Source organism: Schistocerca nitens, chromosome 3, assembly GCF_023898315.1.
Source record: "Schistocerca nitens isolate TAMUIC-IGC-003100 chromosome 3, iqSchNite1.1, whole genome shotgun sequence".
Lineage (NCBI taxonomy): Eukaryota > Metazoa > Arthropoda > Insecta > Orthoptera > Acrididae > Schistocerca > Schistocerca nitens.
The window spans coordinates 867,133,865-867,152,340 of NC_064616.1; the positions used below are offsets into that span (position 1 = coordinate 867,133,865).

At 41.5% G+C, this 18,476-nt stretch overlaps 1 protein-coding gene across 2 annotated transcripts in view; it reads left to right on the plus strand.

Moving 5' to 3' along the window:
• LOC126248906 (uridine-cytidine kinase) overlaps positions 1 to 18,476 on the plus strand; it is a 129,969-nt gene that overhangs the window by 10,972 nt on the left and 100,521 nt on the right. For both annotated transcript variants that reach the window (XM_049950383.1, XM_049950384.1), the window contains exons 2-3: positions 15,714 to 15,873; positions 15,973 to 16,069. In XM_049950383.1, coding sequence (XP_049806340.1) covers positions 15,714 to 15,873; positions 15,973 to 16,069 — 257 coding nt within the window. The remainder of the gene's footprint in view (positions 1 to 15,713; positions 15,874 to 15,972; positions 16,070 to 18,476) is intronic.

Here is an 18,476-nt window from a genome sequence, read left to right on the forward strand (position 1 = left end):
AGCTTCTGTAAAGTTTGTAGGGTATGAGACAATGTACTGTCAGAAGTAAAGCTGCGAGGACGGGGCGTGAGTCGTGGTTGGGTAACTCAGTTGGTGGAGCACTTGCCTGCAAAAGGCAAAGGTCTCGAGTTCGAGTCTTGGTCTGGCACACAGTTTTAATCTGCCAGGAAGTTTCATATCAGCGCACACTCTGCTGCAGAGTGAAAATCTCATTTGCTGTTAAATGTTCAGCAATATAATTATCATGAAAGTTGTTTGCTGATTTGGAATGGTTAAATAGAAACAACATAATGCCAGCACACATTTGAATGTGGCCCACACACTTATTTAAATACAACAAAAGTTAATGCTATTTACTAGAATCCATTGCCAGCTAAGAATTTGTGTTTATTGGTTGTTCTCAATTTATCAGAGTTTCAGTTTTTGTTTAAATATCTGTTAACCCCTCATATTTTTCCATATTGTTTTCATTATTTTATTAGGATTGTGTCAGTTGTCTTTTGTATTGTACTGTGCTCTTGTTGACCAAACTGTTCTTAGTTTTATATTTCTTATATCCCATGTACCTTGTAACATCATTTGAAATAATCTTTGTAAAATGTGTTTTTTGGGTTTTTATCCATCCTAACAAACCACTCTCTAACTGTATACATGTGGTTTGAGACAGATAAATAAATACCAGTTCTCTAAGTTTACCCAACAGTGTTTTATGAGGATTGTAACCTCTGTCTTCAAGATGTTGCAATATATGCTTAAAGCAGTGTCATGAAAGTGTGCTCCTACCCTAGTCCAATATGAGAATTGTTTGTGCATGTTTAAACCATTAGCAATCCAATTACATTTGCTTGGGGTACACCCAGTGTTATTTTAGTTTCTGTAGAACATCAACAAACTATAGTGTAACGTACTGGATTTCATCAGGCAAAACCGAGCAAGGTGGGGCAGTGGTTAGCACACTGGACTTGCATTCGGGAGGACGACTGTTCAAACCTGTGTCCAGCCATCCTGATTTACGTTTTCTTTGATTTCCCTAAATTGCTTCAGGCAAATTCTGGGATGGTTTCTCAGAAAGGTCATGGCCAACTTCCTTCCTCATGCTTCCCGAATCCAATGGGACCGATGACCCTGCTGTTTGGTCACATCCCCCAAATAAACTGACCAACCATCAGTCAAAAATTCCTCAAGAGAGCATCACATATACACTGATGAACCAAAACATTACTGCTTAAAAACATATTGGTCCGCTTCTGGAATACATGACAGCAGCTGTTGTGTGTGACCTTGATTTGACTTTTCCTTGGTAGGTTTCTGGAGGTGTGGGGCACCAAATGATTACACCCAGGTCACGCAATTCCTAGAAATTAGAGGCCTGTGATAATGTGGACACAGAACTGGTGTGACCCACATTTGTTACATTGGGTCCAGATCAGGCAAATTTGGTAGTCGAGACATTGTGAGTTCATTATTGTGCTTCTCAAACCACTATAGCAAGATTTTGGCCTTTGACATCGACAGTTATGCCACTGGAAGATGCCATTACTGTCTGGGAAGACATCAAACATAAAAGGGTGCAGGTGGCTTGCTATGATGTTCACACAGTCCACTACAATAATGATTGGATGTTGTTGTTGGGTCAACAAGAGAACATGTTGGGGTCACCTGCTGAGAAGCCCCATATTCAATAGTGTGTGCTGAATGCTGTTCTCCAAAGCATTTGTGCCCACACAAGTATCATACTCTGTCATCAGATCTGCCACAGATTGCCACCTATGCTGCTTTACATAATGGGGAAGCCACCTACATCCATGTTTTGTGATGAGGTATGGACGTCCAATGCCGTGTTGCTTGATAGAAGTTTTACCAACAAACCACTTTCCGTGTAGTCTCTCAACACTAGCACATGAATAGCTGACAAGCTGCACCATTTCAGACACACTCATCTGCAGGCGCTCGGCCATAATAATCAGCCCCTTGTCAAAGTTACTTTGACAGTGTTTTTCCTCATTTGCAGCCCATATCGTTGCTACAATGATTTCCCAATCATATCTGCCCCACTTATATAGGTTTCTCGGTAGTTTGGACAAAGGTATCATATGAAAACACACAATGCTCTGTTGTTCACTATTTTATTGCTTGTGATATGACACAGTCCCAAAGTAAGTGATGTATTCACTGTCTACATTCCACCGCTGACAGTGGTGTACTGACTCGTCTAAAATGTCCATTTCCTGTAGGTCACCCTGTGTATCTCTGACTGCCTCCAAAGTAAACTGAAGACACTGAGTAACACTCTAATTGTCAGCATGTAACTGTGTATAGACTAAAATAGTATATTTTAAACCAGCTGACATACTTCAGCATCACAGTTAGATAACCAGTTGACCGTCTTCAGTGTCTTTGATTTGTAGCTTTGATCCAGTATAGAGCAGATTAGGTGTACAATCATGACTCTGGATATCCTTGGTTACTGTCACTGTTATGGTTGTGTGGTGACATGGAGTGAAGCATGCTACAATACTTTGGTGTAATCAAACCGTCTTAGTTCTACTAGGTGGTTATCATAAGACCCGCCATAAATCTCTTGGAGGCTCATTCTGATTGTGCCTTGATGGTCATATTGTATAGAAGTGGGATACTCCAAACTAAGACAAACAAAAAAGGTAAATCTGCCAACAGCATAAATGTTGGTTTGAACAACACAGTGCTTCACTAGGCATGATCGTTTTGGAGGGGTACACTATTACCTTCCTCGGACCAATGAACTGACTTACTTAGCTAGTTTAATATGGAATCCAAACCACTTGGAAATTTTCACATTGTCAGAGGAGAAAGAAGTGATGAGTGACAGATCGACCTTGAGATCCTTTGATCCATAATCTGGCACTTTACCACTGATTCACTGAGGCATGCGACAGATATAAAGAGTATTATCTGAAAAACACAGTGCTCCCATATGTCACACACAGTACGTGATCAAAAGTATCCATACACCTGGCTGAAAATGACTGATAAGTTCGTTGCGCCCTCCATCAGTAATGCTAAAATTCAATATTGTGTTGGCCCACCCTTAGCCTTGATGACAGCTTCCACTCTTGCAGGCATACATTCAATCAGGTGCTGGAAGGTTTCTTTGGGAATGGCAGTCCATTCTTCACGTAGTGCTGCACTGAGGAGAGGTATCGATGACGGTCAGTGAGGCCTGGCACGAAGTCAGCGTTCCAAATCGTCCCAAAGGTGTTATATAGGATTCAGGTCAGGAGTCTGTGCAGGTCAGTCCATTACAGGAATGTTATTGTTGTGTAACCACTCCGCCACAGGCCGTGCATTAAGAACAGGTGCGCGATCATGTTGAAAGATGCAATCGCCGTTCCCGAATTGCTCTTCAACAGTGGGAAGGAAGAAGGTGCTTAAAACATCAGTGTAGGCCCGTGCTGTGATAGTGCCACACAAAACAACAAGGGGTGCCAGTCCCCTACATGAAAAATACGACCACACCATAACACAACTGCCTCTGAATTTTACTGTTGGCGCTATACATGCTGGCAGATGACATTCACCGGGCATTCGGCATACCCACACCCTGCCATCGGATCGCCATGTTGTGTACCGTGATTCATCACTCCACACAACGCTCTTCCTCTGTTCAATCGTCCAATGTTTACACTCCTTATACCAGTTGAGGTGTCGTTTGGCACTTACCGGCATGATTTGTGGCTTACGAGCAGCTGCTCGACCATGAAATCCAAGTGTTCTCACCTCCCGCCTAACTGTCATAGTACTTGCAGTGGATCCCGATGCAGTTTGGAATTCCTGTGTGATGGTCTGGATAGATATCTGCCTATTACACATTATGACTCTCTTCAACTGTCGGCGGTCTCTGTCAGTCAACAGACGAGATCGGGCTGTACGCTTTTATGCTGTATGTGTCCCTTTACGTTTCCACTTCACTATCACATTGGGAACAGTGGACCTCAGGATGTTTAGGAGTGTAGAAATCTTGCGTACAGACGTTTGACATCAGTGACACCCAATCACATGACCACGTTTGAATTCCGTGAGTTCTCCAGAGTGCCCCATTCTGCTCTATCACGATGTCTAATGACTACTGAGGTCGCTGATATTGAGTACCTGGCAGTAGGTGGCAGTACATTGCACCTAATATGAAAAACATGTTTTTAGAGGTGTCTGGATACTTTTGATCACATAGTGTATGACTTGCAAACTTGTGCTAGGGTTTTCAACTGTCGCTCTTCATTTTTCTGTAATCACTCTTGCCACAAGTTCGTGTAAGAAAGGTAGTTTTACATGTTGGTTTCATACAGTGTTATGTTGAAATTGACAACATTATTTATTCTGCTGTGTGGAACTGTATTATTATGATCTTTTTCTGGTTAGGTGGTGGTCAGTTTGAAGGAAACCAATAAAGAATTGTAGCGGAAATTTCATTTGTAATTTATTCTGTTGGTGCATCTGTGTTGATGTCTGTAATGCATGAGTCATCATCAAACAAATTTTTTTCTCCGTATGACTGTATTATCAGAAGAAGAAGAAGAAGAAGAAGAAGAGTGGCCCCAGTATTGAACCCGGTACAGAACAATAATGATTATTTTACACTTGGAAAATAGTTCTTTATGTAAGCTGTTAGCTGTTGATGTTGTGATTTCAAAGCATTATTCTGGTTCCAGTCTACAAAGTTGGAAGCCAGAGTCTAAATATCACATTATCTACCATACACACTTCTTACATTTTTTGTGGAATGGTATGCTAACATGTCACTTGGTATGAGAATATTTATTCTCTATACTTCATTACACACCCTGTAACTGCACACAGTTCTCCATACTATTACTTTTGTATTCAGCCCTGTGATTGGTTTGCAGCAGTATGCAGTTCCACACTTACTGTAACAACAGTTCAGAATAGTGTATTAATCCACAGAACCTAACAATAATATTTCTTGATAGATATAAGTAATAGTTCCTGATTGAAAATGATGTAAATCCAAGCACTACTACTCCATTATGCATGCTGCGAAGGCCACTAAAGTCATGTGGTGGTGGAAACCACCAGCTCATCAGCTGATACCCTATTCAACACAAGGCTAAGTCGGTCCAGGTAAACAGCTGCAGTGGTTGTAGTAAACCTGTAGAGATAAGTTGGATAATAACAACCGAGAGTGTCCTGGCTGCCTCATACTTGTCACAACAGAAGGTAATGTAACTGTCATGTGATATTGTTGACTTTGCCACAGCTGCTGCACTTGCCAAATGTGGGTAATTTGACACATACCAGTATGTGAGTATATTCCATTTTCACATTTGGTGAGGTTACTATAGCTCTCTGCCCTTCAACTATTATCTAGGGCTACTACTTGCTCGGACTGTGTGAGGGAGGACAACAAGGTAGAAGCAGCCAGGAGCTGGGTGATATCATGAAGGAAGGCTCCTGAGGGGCTCCGGGACTGCCAGTGATGATGGTGGTGGCGTTGGATCCGGAGTGTCTTGCTTAGGTTCAGAGATTTCGAGGAGTGGAGCATCCTGTGGACATGGCAGGTCCTGTGGTCAACCATCAGTTAAACTGTATCAGTGTTCATGGGGGTGTCCCTCAGCTCTTGGGAAGAGATGACACCCTGACCTCAGAGTAAAGAAACCTACAATGTGGTTGTGATGGTGGTGACGGTGTACTCCAGATGAGGAAGGATACTAACTAGGGTGCCCAAATCAGAGTTGGTTGCACTACCGTTGTAGCATCCCAGGTGTTGGTGGCTACACCACCATCTAGTTCCTCTGCTGTTTAGCCATGGACCCAAGATCAACTCCACATTCCACTGACGTGTGTGCCTCCACTGGGACACCCACACGAAACAATGTTGCTGTGTCTGCTTCATGTTCTGATGGTGGACACATGAGATCCAGGTGCATCTTGTGATAGCATGAGAGCTTTGCTGGGATTCAGTGGTTGATTAGTGTGGAATAGAAAAAGCATAGGAAGATGTTTAGTGCTTAACCTAATTTAACAGACCCGAATGTTTTTGACATGTGAACTTTCAGTGTTTCCAAACTGCCTATTGGCTTCTGTCTCGGGTTCTTCGGCCTACGTTCATCTAATGATTTTTCTGACGTTTCGCCAGCACGAGTGGCTGGCATTGTCAAAGCTTCACCCTCCATTGCCGGTGGTGAACTGGAGGCGAGCTCGCGGCCGCAGACTATATGTACCTGGCGCGCCAACGTCCGAGGGCTTCTCCGCGGTCATTTCCGGTGCGGTTCTCCTCTTGCTACCTGCGACGGTCGTTCACTGCAGTACGGGAAGCCAGGATCCGTTTACCTTAAGGCTTTCCTCTTTCCTGTTGAAACTGTTCGCGTGTTTTTGGATTTCTACAGCTTCTCTGAACAAGCGCGTGTGATAGCGCTTCTCTACAGCGGCGAACGACCGTCGCAGGTAGCAAGAGGAGAACCGCACCGGAAATGACCGCGGAGAAGCCCTCGGACGTTGGCGCGCCAGGTACATATAGTCTGCGGCCGCGAGCTCGCCTCCAGTTCACCACCGGCAATGGAGGGTGAAGCTTTGACAATGCCAGCCACTCGTGCTGGCGTAACGTCAGAAAAATCATTAGATGAACGTCGGCCGAAGAACCCGAGACAGAAGCCAATAGGCAGTTTGTCAACAAGTGGCCACGAAAGCCTTAACAATTTTGTTTCAGTGTTTCCATCAAGCCCATTTGAGGTAGGATGAAAAGGGAATGTGGTAAGATGTGGGGTGTGAAATCTTTCGAAATCAGTTGCTATAAATTGGTGGCCGTTGTCAGTCACCATTATGTGGGATGCATCCTCAGTTGCGAAGATCTGCCCCAAGACTCCCACCATGGTTGATCTACATCTACATCTACATTCATACTCCGCAAGCCACCCAACGGTGTGTGGCGGAGGGCACTTTACGTGCCACTGTCATTACCTCCCTTTCCTGTTCCAGTCGCGTATGGTTCGCGGGAAGAACGACTGTCTGAAAGCCTCCGTGCGCGCTCTAATCTCTCTAATTTTACATTCGTGATCTCCTCGGGAGGTATAAGTAGGGGGAAGCAATATACTCGATACCTCATCCAGAAACGCACCCTCTCGAAACCTGGCGAGCAAGCTACACCGCGATGCAGAGCGCCTCTCTTGCAGAGTCTGCCACTTGAGTTTATTAAACATCTCCGTAACGCTATCACGGTTACCAAATAACCCTGTGACGAAACGCGCCGCTCTTTTTTGGATCTTCTCTATCTCCTCCGTCAACCCGATCTGGTACGGATGCCACACTGATGAGCACTACTCAAGTATAGGTCGAACAAGTGTTTTGTAAGCCACCTCCTTTGTTGCTGGACTACATTTTCTAAGCACTCTCCCAATGAATCTCAACCTGGTACCCGCCTTACCAACAATTAATTTTATATGATCATTCCCCTTCAAATCGTTCCGCACGCATACTCCCAGATATTTTACAGAAGTAACTGCTTCCAGTGTTTGTTCCGCTATCATATAATCATACAATAAAGGATCCTTCTTTCTATGTATTCGCAATACATTACATTTGTCTATGTTAAGGGACAGTTGCCACTCCCTGCACCAAGTGCCTATCCGCTGCAGATCTTCCTGCATTTCGCTACAATTTTCTAATGCTGCAACTTCTCTGTATACTACAGCATCATCCGCGAAAAGCCGCATGGAACTTCCGACACTATCTACTAGGTCATTTATATATATTGTGAAAAGCAATGGTCCCATAACACTCCCCTGTGGCACGCCAGATGTTACCTTAACGTCTGTAGATGTCTCTCCATTGATAACAACATGCTGTGTTCTGTTTGCTAAAAAATCTTCAATCCAGCCACACAGCTGGTCTGATATTCCGTAGGCTCTTACTTTGTTTATCAGGTGACAGTGCGGAACTGTATCGAACGCCTTCCGGAAGTCAAGAAAAATAGCATCTACCTGGGAGCCTGTATCTAATATTTTCTTGGTCTCATGAACAAATAAAGCGAGTTGGGTCTCACACGATCGCTGTTTCCGGAATCCATGTTGATTCCTACATAGTAGATTCTGGGTTTCCAAAAACGACATGATACTCGAGCAAAAAACATGTTCTAAAATTCTACAACAGATCGACGTCAGAGATATATGTCTATAGTTTTGCGCATCTGCTCGACGACCCTTCTTGAAGACTGGGACTACCTGTGCTCTTTTCCAATCATTTGGAACCCTCCGTTCCTCTAGAGACTTGCGGTACACGGCTGTTAGAAGGGGGGCAAGTTCTTTCGCGTACTCTGTGTAGAATCGAATTGGTATCTCCTGGAAGCAAATGACATATTGGAGGTGGGAGAGGAACTCCACGACAGTTAACCACATGGACCCCATGAAAGAATCCATGAAATCAGTGTGAACTAGATATCACTGCTGTGTCAGCACTGGCCATGGAGAGAATGACTGGGTGGTGTCAACTGATATGCCTGACAAACAACACCCTGTCTAACCACTCGTGCAGCAACATCATCCATACAAGGTTAGTAGATGTGGCAGGCCAGTTGCTTCACCCTGGAAATACCCCAGTGGAATTGATGCAGGAGTTGGAGCACCTGATGTTGCAGGAAGGATGGCACCACCACCTGGTAATGTTCACCATCTTCTGTACGGAGTATCACACTTCGCTGAACTTGAAGTTTGTGCTGCTGATAAAAAATGAAGGCCAAGCAGCTCTTCACAGGGAGTTTGGTAGTCCAACCTGACCAGACTGAATGTAAGACCCTGTGAAGAAGCAGATTGTGTCTAGATGTTGTAGGAGTGTCCTAGGGATTTATAGAGGACTCATTGAGCAATAGCTCAAGTTGGCTGTCCAACTGAAAATGAACTGTCTCCTCATGGTAAAATTCAGGATCCAAAGTGCCAGAGGGTGAGAAAGTGCATCTGCATTAGAATGATGAATAGAAGTGCAATAGTGACTGGGGTACTAAAAGTTTGTAAAAGAGAGACCCATTGATGAAGATGAAGTTCCGTGTGCTCTGGTAGTTTAGCATTAGGATGGTTTGTGGTGAAGGTGAGATTTGTAACCATACAAAAAAAATTGAAATTTATGGACACCTAAGATCTACTTCTACATAAGTACTCTGCAAGCCACCATATGGTGCAGTGTGAAGGGTACCCTGTACCATTATTTGTCATTTCCGTTCCTATTCAACTTGCAAATAGGGCAAGGGAAAATGACTGTCTATATGCCTATGTATGAATCCTAATTTCTCATATCTTAGCTTTGTAGTCATTACATAAAATGTATGTTGGCAGCAGTAGAATCAGTCTGCAGTCAGCTTAAAATTTCGGTTATCTAAATTTTCTCAATAGTGTTCCTTGTAAAGATCATCACCTTCCCTCCAAGGATTCCCATTTGAGTTCCCAAAGCATCTCCGTAATACCTGCATGCTGTTCTTACCTATTGGGAACAAATCTAGCAGTCCACCTGTGAATTGCTTCATTGTCTTCCTTTAATCCAACGTGGTGCAGATAGCACTCACTTGAGCAGTAGTCAAAAATAGGTTGCACTAGTGCTGTATATTTGGTCTCCTTTACACATGAACCACACTTTCCCAAATTTCTTGCAGTAAACCGAAGTCAACCATTGATCTTCCCTACTGCAGTCTTTAGATGCTCATTCCATTTCATATCGCTTTGCAACATTATGCCCAGATATTTAAACAACATGACTGTGTCAGCTGCCGTTCATCATACCAACTAGAAATTTTGTCTGGGTCATCTTGTATCCCCCTACTCACTGAACATAGACACTTTACTATACACCATAGTATCAACAGCAGACAACCACAGATTGTTGCTGCTACACTCCTGATGATACCCTTGGCTCTGATGAACACTCCTCATCAAGGACAACATACTGGGTTCTGTTACTTCACAAATCTTCAAGCCAGTCAAGTATCTGGGAACCTGTTCCCAGATATGCTCATACCTTTGTTAACAGGCTGCAGTGGGGAACTATATCAAATGCTTTTCAAAATCTGGAAATAGGGAATCTGCCTGTTGCCCTTCATCCATAGTTCACAGTACATCATGTGAGAAAAGGGCAAGCATAGTTTCACGTGCATGATGTGTTCTAGAACTGTACTGATTCGTGGAACGTAGCTTTTTGATCTCAAGAAAATTTAATGCAGTAGCCATCAGAAAGATCGTGGGAGGCGCACATCGGCACGGCGCGTCACGGACGGTAGTTGCCGCAAGTAGAGTCCCGTCCACCAGAGGGCACGTGAGAATTCGGACGTGACTTCTGCCGGCGGAACAACAACAACAACAACTCAGGCAGCATGGGCCGTGCCCAGTCAGTTCACATCGGGCATACCTAGGACACAGTCCCGGTCTATGCTAAGTGAAGTGCGACGTAAAATGTGAACAGTGTTACTACATTTAGTATATTGGAACTCGGAATATGTTAAATAATGGTGTAGCAAACTGATGTTAAGTATACTAGTCTGTAAATTTGCAGTTCTATTCTTTTACTCTTCTTATATGTAGGAGTCACCTGCACTTTTTCCAGTCGCTTGGGACTTTGCTCTGGGTGAGAGATTCCTGATAAATGCAAGATAAGTAAGGGGCCAATGCTGTAGAGCACTCTCTGCAAAACCAAATTGGAATTCCATCTGGACCTGATGCCTTATTTGTTTTCAGCTCTTTCAGTTGTTTCTCTATGCAAGAGATACCTCTTACTGTTGTTGTCCATATGAGGCTCTGCGCGATGGTCAGACAACAGTATGTTTGTATGATTATCCTGAGTGAATGATTTCTTAAACATAAAATTTAAAACATCGGCTTTCCTTTTTCTATCTTGTACTGGCACACCAGACTGGTCAACGAATGACTGGATGGAAGCCTTAGACCTGCTTAGCGATTTTTTTACATAGGACCAGATTTTTCTTGGGTTCTCAGCTAGATCTTTTTCTGAGGTATGACAGTGGTAGTTGTTGTATACTTTGTTCATAGATCTTTTTACAGAGTCACAAATCTCTACAAACCTATGCCTGCTGTCAGACAAACACTTCCTTTTCAATCTGTGAACAGTGTTCTTGAATTGGAGGGTGTGTCTTCGACATAAATGCAATATGGCCTCTTCGTCCCGTCCTGCGACTTATCCCTAATGCTGTTTAGGGTCGTATCTGTTGCCAAAAACAGTGAGAAGTGGGGCTGTAAGACAGGAAGCAGTGTGCTGATTAGAGGGCCGTTTTTATCTTCTGAAAAGCCAAATGTTACTCTTCTGGCTTTTTATAGGGATGATTTGGTGAGGCTATGGAGAATGTCTGGGGAATAAATCACACATAGTAATTCACTTTTCCTAGAAATACATGAGGGTGATTTAAAAGTTACTCTTAAGGCCTGCGTGTGCAAGGTCCGTAAAAACTGGATGTAGATTGCACAAATGTTTCCTGTCATGTGACCAGTAACCAGTGTTTTGTTAAGATAATTCACACAAGGAACTTCTGTAATATGGCTGGGAGGCTGGCTTCACCAAAAAGCAGCCTGTTATAGTAATCCAGTCCAAATGGTGTTTCAAACCTAAAATATTCCTCAAGTCTTCATCAAGAGGCAACTGAAAATATGGCTCCACTAGGTGTTGACCTTATCCTTAATTGCTGACAGAAACAGGCAAACGATGCAAAATCTCAAATTTGATACTGGCTCAAGATCGTGTGGGCTTGAAAGTCAGTCACCTTCCCCAAACCTGACTCAAACAGCAGTGCAAATAGCATAAAAGTGTATTGGTGGCTTTACATGGTACTGACAAGCCTATGGGGTGCACTTCATGATGTAATGAAAAAGCCAAGACAGAAAATAGTGTCGAGGCCAATAGTGTTCTTGGTTGATGGATCTGTCAAACCAAAAGTAATGTTTGAGACATCTGATCATAAGTGACTGTCAGTTGCATATGACCTACGAGTGGCACCTCATGGTGGCTCGCAACTTCAACTGCACGAGGGAGTTAGCACCCACACTATAGACAGATTAATGGCTGAGACGGAGATGCTAGTATTAAAAAAAAGTTAGTGGAATCTCATACATAGTTGCATGTAGCAAACTTTTATGTTGTGCCAGTACATGATCAGTGCCTGCGATATTATTAATTTTGAGTTGGCTGTGACTGATGCCTGGTACCTGTCATGCTATGGCATACTTCTGCAGTGTATTGCCACAGTATCTCAAAAGCCTGTGCAATTTGTTGCACTTAGCCAGGGAAGGGTTAGAATGTCGTTAAGCTAGTGTGCTAGTATGGGGACCACCTTATCTGGGGTAAGTGAATCACTGTGGCATGTATTAAACTTTCTCCATGTGATTTACCATATACATGTGTGAATTTACGTTTTCTACTCATTCCATGTAAATCTGCAGTCTCAGATTTGTAAGTTACAGCGTCTGACTTGCGGTGGTGAAAAAATTCTAGTCTCTTTGCTACTACAGGCATTTTGTTGCAAAAGTGGTCTGATAGTAAAGAGAGTATGTCAGATAGTGAATCGTAGATAAATTGGACAGTGAGGCCAGCTTTTGAACCATAAAAAAAGCAATAAACAAACAGAATGGAATCTAATTTTAGGATCTAACAAGAACAATGTGGTTTCACAACTGGTACATCGTGTATGGACATTAGTTTCAAATTTCGAAATGTTTTGGAAAAATGTAGGAAAATCAAAAAGCAATGGATTAGATTTCATAGATTTAGAAAAGGCGTATGATACTGTTCTGAGGAAATTACTTTGGAAAGCATTACATATGGCAGATGTATAGGATCCCATAATTAAAATAATAAGAGAGAAAAGCTTGTAATATACTTTAACAGAAACTTAGCACAGGAAATAAAAACAAAGGCTGTCCCACAATGCCAGTGCTATTCAGTGGTCTTATAAATGGGGTTAGAGATTGAAAAATAAAAAAAAATGAAATGAAATGAAATGATCGTATGGCATTGTATTGATCATACTGCACCGTTTACTGTTTGCTGGTGACCAAGCCATCATAAACACAACTGGGGAGTATGCAAATGTGTACAATCAGCTAGCAATGGAATATAAAAAAACTGACATTTGCAGATAAGTTATAAAAAAAAAAGAGAATGTCTTACTAATGATCTGGATGAACTGTACTTGGAGGGGAAATTAAAAAGGTCAAAAATTTTTACTACCTGGTGTCCATTTTAGAGAAAGGGAGAAATTCAAATTTAGAAATTAATAAAAGAATTAATAGTGGAAGCAAGGTCATTGTGTTGCTCAATTCAATCTTATGAAGCTGGAAAGTGCTGAATAGAACAAAAAAAGCTCATACTCAAGTTGATATTGGAGAGTATAGTACTTTTTGGGACATAGACCTAGACAACTAATCAAAAACATGTAGGAGAGGGGCACTGAAGTGTTAAAGATGATGGAAACTTAAGAAGCAATATGTGACATGATGGATAGAAGAAAATTACAGTGCTATAGACATGTAAGATGAATGTAGGAAACAAGAATAGCAAAACTGATCCAGGGGTGGGAATTTTAGGCAAGAACATGACTACCGATGAGAACCTGACTTCAAAATGTACAGATAACAATGAGATTTGCTGCAGAAGAAGATACACTAGATGGAAGTACATGGAGGAACATCTTGAAGAGGTGGTGTTGAGTACTTGTGTCAATAACTTCCAAGCATATTGTTATGTTGTAGAGATATCTCAGTATTGAGGAAAGGCTCAATTAAAAATCCTGTGGGATTGTAGACAACGAAAAGCCTGCTGACCATCAGGACATTTGATATCACCTGTGTGAAAGTACAGTGCGATTCATTTTTGATATACTTCCCAGTATTCTTGAGCCGAGACAATTGGCTGAAATACTGTGATGGCTGGCCATACCTGTTGCTACTACAGCATTAAATTCAGTTCTTGATAAATGCTTTATAGTGGTTTAGCTGTTGCTGTGAAAGCTCGAGAAATTTTGCATCCGTAGTAGCACTTGGTAAATCAAAAATGGGACCACCTCATTGCCAATATTGTAATGCTCGCAAATAAACTTTCTATAACAACAGATCAAAATCGTCCATTATTCCACAAAACCAAAAAAAAACAGCTGTACTTGCTATAAATAATTCTAGCAATAGTTCCTGACTGAAATTAATATAAGCCCAAGCACTGCTAATTCATTATGCACGAATACATATTGGTGGTAACTATGTGCTCATCAGCCAACACACTGTCTGACACAAGTCTAAGTTGTCCAGGTAAACAGCAGCACCTTTTGTTATTCGCATATAAAGTCAGATAACAGCAACTGAGAGCGAGTCCACCAATGGGCAGCCTTATATTTGCCTGTTATGGATATTCATGTGACTGGCTTGGGATCATCAGCTTTCCCACCCCTGCTGTCCTCTCTGGACATGGGAAATGCTACGCACATCAGTATGTGCGTGTCTTCCATTTACACATCCAGTGGGATTACTAAACTCTTCATATCTGCATACCCCATGTCATCACAACCTGCTGCATATATGATATCCTTGATTGTTCCTGATGATTCCTTCCATTTTAATAGCTCATTGAAAGATTGTTTCAGTGATGATATGTCTTAAAATGCACCCTTCAACTTTACTTCTGCTTTTTTGGATGTGCTTCCTGAGTGATATAATCTCTCCTGTATTCTCTGAATATCTCTCTCTCTCTCTCTCTCTCTCTCTCTCTCTCTCTCTCTGTTATCTAGCAAACTTTGCCTTTAGCGACCAGTGTCATACATTAATTCTTTCTGATTCTTCTTTATGACAACTTCTAATCACAACCAATTTGTTCTTGTAGAAGCTGAGTATAACTTGTGTTTTAAACTCACATTATTCAGTACCTTGAACATTATAAAATGTTATTTACCATTCTGCAAAAGCAACATAGTTTGGCTTATTCATTTTTCATTTCTTCTCGATAAGTAGTCTCAGTGCCATCATCACCTTTCTTGCTCATAATCTTCTTCAGAATCCAGTCCGGTAATTACCCAACATATCCTCCACATTATTTTCAACAGTCCTCTGTATTAAAACTGTCACCACATCGTCATAACAATGTCCATACTGCCAAGGATGCCTCTGCTAATGCCATTCTTTAAATCTGCCGTGCACATTTAATTTAATTTGCAATTTGTGTCGCCTGCAGATATTTTCTTATTGTGAGCTAGATACTCAGTATCATTAATTCTTCTCATATGTTGCTTTTTTCCTGTGGTTTTAGCCACTAATATACCTGAGTATAGTTAGCTTGGTGGCTCATTAGTAAGTGCCAGGCAGTGGACCCAAATGGCTGAGGTTTGACCATAGTCAGTTCTAGGATTTTTTATCTGACACTTACCTTTCTTTCCACCTCTAGCAATGTTTGTTTCTGTGAAAAATGCTGTTTTGCAACATAGTTCAGAGAGTGCATGTTAAACTGTGTAACTGACTGGGTAAGGTAGATCAAAGATCACAGGAAGGCAAGTGCATACCATGTCCACAATGACCACTACTAGTAATGCAGTTTAGTGTTCCAATCAGGCTAATTGCAACTTTACTTTATAGTTCATAATTTTTGTTTAATTTTTGTCAGATTATTATTATTATTATTATTATTATTATTATTATTATTGAGGAAGATTGTGTGTTAGTTTGTGTTGTTTTCTAGACAATTTTGAAAATTTTCAGTCTACAGTGTGTAAAAGGATCATGGAGAAGTTGGGGCAGGTTGATGTGGACCAGAAGCAACGACAGGTTGTCACTATCAGCCAAGATAGCTTTTACCGAATTTTAACAGCAGAGGAAAAGGCTAAGGCTCAGAAGGGCTTGTACAATTTTGATCATCCAGGTATTTCCATTTACAAATTATGATAAGATGAACTTTTTGTAAGAAATAACGGGATTCATTTTGTTTTTACTGCACTAATATGTGCTTTCTTTTTTTAAGATGCTTTCGACAATGACTTGATCTTGCAAACTCTGCGTGATATACTGGCTGGAAAGAAGTGTGAAATACCAGAATATGACTACAAAACTAATTCAAGGTTGGTTTAAATAAGTATTTTTATATTTAGAAGAGATTAGTAAAATATTTTTCATATCTACAATAATCCTGAATTGGTCCAGAACTGGTTTACATTATGAAATCAAATTTGTACACAAAACTAATAAATGTTCGGGTGCACATGGGCCATATATCTTTTAATATATATGTGGTACATCAATATATTTATACTATGTAACAAGAAACGTTGTTAACAAAATCCTTGATGTTCTCGACAGATTGCCTATAAATTTTTACACACTACTGCAACAATGTTCAGATGGACACAGGCTACATATTTTTTTAGTATATATGGAATAAAAATGTTACCAAAAATTTTGAAAAGTTCTTGTCTGATTTATTTAAATGTTAACAGTATATTCTAATAAACAGTTGAACAGAGAACATTTAAATAAAGTAGACAAGAATTTTTCAAGGTTTTTGGTGTGCGCCACCCCCCCCCCCCTCCACACACACACAGAAAAAAAGAAAGAAGAGGAAATGTTGTTAGCATAAATTTTGAAAAGCTCTTGACCAACTAACTTCAAATTTTTATTTGATAGTCTAATAACCATTTGGACAGACAGGCTATATATTTTTTTTAAAACAATGTTGTACAGGTTTCTTGTTAAAAACGACTGTGGTAAAGGAAATACAGAGCTGTGATAATGTATGGCTTTGTTTTCTTTCTTGCTGTCAGTTTTAGTTACAGTAGCAGGACATTTAAACCATTAGACAAATTGTTTCTCTCATATATATTCTTTTGCTTTACATGTAATTTTAAACAAAAATTGTATACACAGCTATGTGCCATTTGTTGTTAATCCTCACAAACGGATTTAACAGAAAACAGGAAAGTTGAATTTATGGCTTCTCAGCTTATGAATGGAATAGTGATACAGAATCTGAATCATCCAAAACTTCATGATCCTACTCATTTGCTGATTAAAACAACGCAAAATACTGCTATTGAAGCTACTGTCCTCACAGATCCAGTAGCAGGAGAGGTTTCTCGTACCAGTGATACTAACCAACGTACCCATTCATTTTAAGCAACGTCAATCCCCAGCTGAAGTTTCGCTTGCAATAAACAAGGCTTAAGGTCAGAGGATATAGATTGGTGGGGGGAGGGGAGGGGAGGAGGAAATGGATATAAAGATGGGGAAGGAGGAGATAGAGACAGAGGGGGGGGGAGAGGGGGCAGGGGGGGGTGATGAAGTCGTCGGAGAAAGGGGGGAGAAGGTGATGGACATAGAGAGGAGGCATGAGGAGGAGATGGACAAAGAGAGGGGAGAGGAGGAGATAAGAGACACTGCTGAGCCAAAACATTATGACCACTGTCTACTGGGAGATTGAATGGTGCCTGGAGGTGTTGTGGGCACATGCCACATTAAGGACAGTATATAACTGTAGCAGAAACGAATAGGGAACCATTTCAGTATGAGCTGAAAATGCGGAAATTTGGTGGCATAAGTGACACCGACAAAGAGACTTCCCAGCACTTGGGAAGGAGCATCTCTGAAATGGCTAAGCTAGCCAAGTGTTCATGTGGTACTGTCGTGAGCATTTTGGAATGTGGCTGAAAAATGGCAAAATCATGAAGGGACGACAAAGTGTTGGACGTCCATGCCTCATCAGGAAATCTGGATGTTGGAGGCTTTTCTGCTCTGTAAAACAGGGTAGGCGGCAACCTGTGGCAGATATGGCGGGAGAGTAAAGTGCTGGTGCATGCATAAGTATTCTGGAGCACACCATTCAATACCTTTTGTCGAACATGGGGTTCTGCAGTAAATGACCCATACTTCTTTTCATGTAGGGCGGTGTAGGGGGCATAGGTCGGGTAGGGGGTGCATAGGCGAGTTAGGGGGGCAGCCAGAGGGGGGGGGAATACGTAGGTGGGGTAGGGGGACAATTTCATAAAATTTACCACCATACAAGAAGTAGGTGGTTGTCATAACATGTCAGAACAATTTTATCATTTCAGAAGGAAAATGCTCTGCCAGCAGTTTCAGTGTATCCTCAACAGGAGGTTTTCTAAATAGTGTGACCACATCCAGGCTGATTATCGTTTGGGCCAACTCTAACATGTATAATTATCTCAGTGAACATCTGAGAGTTTTTGATGTGATGTTCATAGTGGCCAACTGTTGGGTCATCAACTTAGTTAAATGTTTGAACAGCCTGTGGGTAGGAGAACCGATAGCGCTAACAGTTGGCTTCAATGGAATACCTTCCTTGTGGATTTTAGGTAATCCGTACAGCCTATGTGGTGAAAGAGTTTGTGCTCTCAGATTTTTGATGACTTCCTCTGGCCGACGAGAATTCCTCATTTGCTCCTTATTCTTCTGCTGTATAACAGAGTTGGGTCACATTTTTGGTATTTGTGTGTGCTGTCTTCCATCAGCAAT